General features: G+C 41.6%; 1 protein-coding gene across 1 annotated transcript; it reads right to left on the bottom strand.

Moving 5' to 3' along the window:
* Nucleotides 1-785: 785 nt before the first annotated feature.
* On the bottom strand, nucleotides 786-2,515 carry Tmem200a (transmembrane protein 200A). Its single transcript, XM_013026833.1, has one exon. It carries the CDS (start codon nucleotides 2,507-2,509, stop codon nucleotides 1,034-1,036), a length of 1,476 nt encoding a protein of 491 aa, XP_012882287.1. The 5' UTR covers nucleotides 2,510-2,515; the 3' UTR covers nucleotides 786-1,033.
* Between the last annotated feature and the right edge of the window lie 2,058 nt (nucleotides 2,516-4,573).

Here is a 4,573-nt window from a genome sequence, read left to right as displayed (position 1 = left end):
GAAAGTATACCACAAGAAAGTCTTTGGAGTTAGCATAAGGCTTTCCAGCACAAAGTAAATTTCAAGGCAATTTATCAAGGACTAAATATTCATGAACCACCACACTGTTGGTATGGGAAGATGAATGTCAAGGTTAGCCAATTTTTTCCAAATTGCCAGGATCTAGACAATATCAGAGGAAAATAAGGGTATGGGAGTGAGTGGTTTTTGGCTGGTAACCAATAGCTAGAAAACAATACTAAGATTTGGTAGCATTAACTAGCAAATGATGTATCTTCATTCATCTGTCAATATTGTCTTCATGTGTACAATTATTTCAAGATAGCATTTCTACAAGTGACTTAGGTTCATTTGTGCAAACAAATTTTGATTCTGAATAGTTAGCATTAGTTCTAATAGTTATTTGGGATTTGTCTCTTATGTATGCCTGGAATTTTTAGCCCTGGCTCTTGAATATATCATTTCTTGATATCATTACAACTGACATTTTTTTTAAATGCTGCCTACGTTAAAGCTCAGTGTAAGAATCACAACCCACTTAACTCATATTACACAGACCACATATAAACTAGATCCTTCTTCTTTTAAATAATTTCTCCAGTTCTTTATAAAACCAGTCATTCAGAAAATCACATCCTGAGACCCTATTTACAAACTTAGATTGAGAGTTGGGCCTGACTGTTTGGTACCCTAAGTTTTCCTTCTAAATATTTCCTTCTATGAATATGACAATGAAAGAACTTAAAAGTAAAGAAAAACTTTTAATTCGGATGCAAATGCTTTTGTATTCATATCAAGAAAGGAGATCATGCTGTTTAAAGGAATGGGAAAAAACTCATGTGTGATCATCTAGAGTACTGCAGTCCTCACTGACTGGAACATACAGCCATGTCCAGCACAGAATTAAGCCACCGGTTCTAATACATTACAAACCATTTGATTAAAAACGCTCCCAGCCAGTCCTCTCAGAACGAAGTCATGGTGAAAATACTTTTCAAACATATGCCCTTAGAAAATGTTCTACTTGGCAACATTAAAACCTTGTTTCAGAAGTTCCTCGCTTTAGATTGTTACTTAAAAACTCATCATGTTCAAAACTTAAGTTGTTATGAGATCTTGAAATCATAAGAAGCTTCTCTTTATTGGTGAAGTCTTTTTTGATGGCGGCTGGGGGCACCAGCAACCTATCCATGGGGTCCTCTTTGTTCTCCAGTTTCATATATCCTTTGCTGTTGCTCCGATCCAGCCGTGGCCAACTTGGATGTTTCCTTTGCTCTGCCTGAACCGTGAGGGTGGATCGACCTCGGTCTAAGTCTAAAGATTTTGAATGAGAAGAAAGGAAATGCAAGGATGTGTTGGATCCAAACTGTCTTCTAGCAGCCCCGGGTGATAAAAGCTGCCCAGCCCCGGGACCAAGCGCAACAGATGACTTGTACTGAATGGATAATGCCTCCCCAATGGAATTATTCCTCGGGAGCATGGTACTGATGGGCTGGAAGGATTCACCAGCACTGGGCAGAGGGACCACAAGGGAATCCATTGACAAATTCTTGGATCTACTTTTGAGGTGGTCAGCATCCTCAGTGATGTTATCTATACTGGGTTCATCAATAACACAGTTATTAAGTTTGATCACAGGAAGTGTAAAAGCATTAATAGAAGATGACACAATTGACTTGGTTTCACATTTCTTAGAGTTGCTAGTCTTTTCCTCAGTTGTCTTGGAAGGAGGTGGGTAGAGGCCAAAGACAGACACAGAGCTCTCAGAGAGCAAAGGGGGCATCAGTTGCCCCAAACTCTTACTTTCGTTGAGCATCAGTTCATCCTCCTCCACAGAGCTGTCCATTCGAAAACTGCTCCTCAGCCCTGAGAAAGAGGAGACTGTATTTGCTGCCAATCGAGAGGCACAGGCTCTCCCATTCTGCTTCACTTCAGCCTCGCCTCCCACACCGGAGTAGGTACCATTCATCTGCTTTTGCTCCTTGATTCTCAGGGTGTGGATGTCAATGACGGTGGAGTAGATGTCCCTCATGTGAATGATTTTCGTCTCTTTGTCCCGGTTTTCATGAAGAATGGCGTTTGCGCATATGAAAATGAAAATGCCAATTCCCATGGTGAAGGGGCCAAGCATTTTCATTTTATCTGAGTGCAAATGCTGCTCAAAGAAGCGCACCACCACACCACCGTGGTTCCGAAGGACCTGAGTCTCATTCGTTGACAACGTTGTTCCTGCGTCGATGAAATGTTCTTTCTGAGGCCAGTATCCCAGGACAGCCATGACAATTCCGATGATGGAAATGAGCACTCCTAAAATGAGGAAGAAGCCAGATGGGGAATAAAGGCGGATTTTGCCCCGGACAACCACAACATCAGCCCGTGGCCTTCGCCTGACGGGTTTCTTTTCCTGGGTGGTGGGAGTCGGGCTGAGGTTGATGTGGTGCTGGGATCTGGCCGAGTCTTGTCTCTTGAGGGCGGCCAAGCCCGTGATCACACCTCCGGTGGCTATCATACTGGGCCTTTTGTTCTGCAAAGAAAGCAGAGAGACAATGATCTCAATAGGTTCCCGGGGTAGGCTCATCAATTCAGCTCAAACACTGCTTATGCAGTGCTTTTGTTGTATTATTGTCTCACAGGGCTAAATGAGGCAGAAGAATATCTTTTTAATTGTCACAGTTCAGGTTTTGTTGGCTGACTGATGTGAGATTTCTAGAGATTTTTCACTCTCTCTTTAATTGGATGAGTGTTTCTAGTATTGATAAAATGTGAGTTCAAAGTAATTTTTAATTTAATTAAAATAATGTTATTGCTTATTGTATAATGCAGTTCCCTGGTCCCAAGACTGTCTCACACACTGCGTGTGGGTGCACACATAGGCAAACACATGCCTTATCATTGATTGTGGTATTTTTGCAATGGAAAAAGGAAAGATACTTAGTAAGCTGAATACAAATGCCAGACACAAAGACAATACATTCCAGAAATGGATGGTTTTAAGACCACTCTTATGAAAGTCATCAGTATATTCTTACTTGCCACATAATCCTCCTCCTTCTCTATTGGTATTCAACTTCCTTAACCTCTCCATTTCCATGGCTATTTGAATGTTCTGGTATGAGTGCCTGAACCCAGGATCTTTGCCTTAAGCTCAGTTTTTTCTATGCTAGGCCAGCACTGTACCTCTTGAGTCATGCCTCCAGTCTGGCATTTTTCTGGTTAACTAGAAATCAAGTCTTGAGGACTTTTTTGTCCAGGTTGGCTTTGGACTGAGATCTTCAGATCTCAGCCTCCTGAGCAGCTAGGATTATAGACGTGAGATACTCTCTCCTGCTTTTCCATGGATATGAAACTTTTCTTGAAGCCTCTCTTCTCTGGTCTTTTATTGTTCTACCTTGGTTCTACCCTGACCTTGCTAGCTATCTCAACTTTAGCTCTTCTTCTCACACTGAAAAGTAGACCACTATGCCCCTAGAGGTCTGTTCTTGGCCATCTTCTTCCTTCTAATCTCCCTTGGCATTCATATCCACTCATACAACTTCCATTATTGCCTTGATGATGATGAGTCCCCAGTCTACATTCAGGTCATATCCTGTGTTTCAATTTCATATTTTCAACTGTCCCCTGCAGAGCACATGTACATCTATGCAGCACTAGCAAAGCTAAAGCCACATTCCACCACACCACAGCCATCCCACTGACTCCTCTGATTTTTTAATGTTGGTGGTGGGGTCACTTTGGTCTTTATAATTGTGCTTTATTCCTCCCTTTCTTCTTCCTCTCCTCTATCACGTTCTAAATTCTAGACATTTTCACTATATAGTTTCCTCAAAACCACTCCTCAGTTCCAATTCTCTTCTCGGTCCAGTTCTGCGCTTCTAACCCCTATGAGACCATTAGAATAACCTCCCGACTGTCTTGCCAAACTCTTTAACTTCCTTGACAATCAAGCTCACGTGAAGATGGTAGATTATTTATCCTAAGACACACAGTTGATGTTTAAAGAGTAGCATAATGCAGAAAATTATTTCCTACCACCCACCAAAGTTAAGTCTGAGATTTCAGAGTTTCATTTCTGTTCATTTGAATTTACATGCAACTAAAGCTCGTGTGTTTCTTGCTTCTCACTCATGTTCTATGCTGTGCTGTTTCTGAGACTATGAGGAATGTCTCAGCTTCCTGTTCGAGCCTCCTCTCTGCCCCTCGGTTCCACTTTTCCCATATGGACATTGGCGAGTCATCGCAGCTCATTCATCAAAGCTTTACAAAGCTTTTCCTGGCTGACTCATTTCCCAGACCCCATGCAAGATCTGATTGCTCAGAGCATTGTAGCAAGTTTCCTATGGAATTTGACATACATTATATGTCTTAATTCTTCTGGTACTTAAGGTTAACTGTCACATTTAATTAATATTTTTCTTATCTGAATCACTCACTATATATAGCTCCTTTCATACAGCTAAGTGTTCAAGAAATATTTACAAGGGCTGGGAAGGTGGCTCAGTGGTAGAGCGCTTGCCTGGCATGCCTGAGGCCCTGGGTTTGATTCCTCAGCACCACATAAGCAAAAAGAAAAAAG

This window comes from Dipodomys ordii, unplaced genomic scaffold (assembly GCF_000151885.1).
Source record: "Dipodomys ordii isolate 6190 unplaced genomic scaffold, Dord_2.0 Scaffold97, whole genome shotgun sequence".
NCBI lineage: Eukaryota > Metazoa > Chordata > Mammalia > Rodentia > Heteromyidae > Dipodomys > Dipodomys ordii.
The sequence above is the reverse complement of the archived record's forward strand: the minus strand, read 5'-3'. Positions and strand labels throughout refer to the sequence as shown.

Excerpts from the sequence above, each read along its gene's own strand:
- Tmem200a (XM_013026833.1), bottom strand. The coding sequence starts at position 2,509 with ATGATAGCCACCGGAGGTGTGATCACGGGCTTGGCCGCCCTCAAGAGA.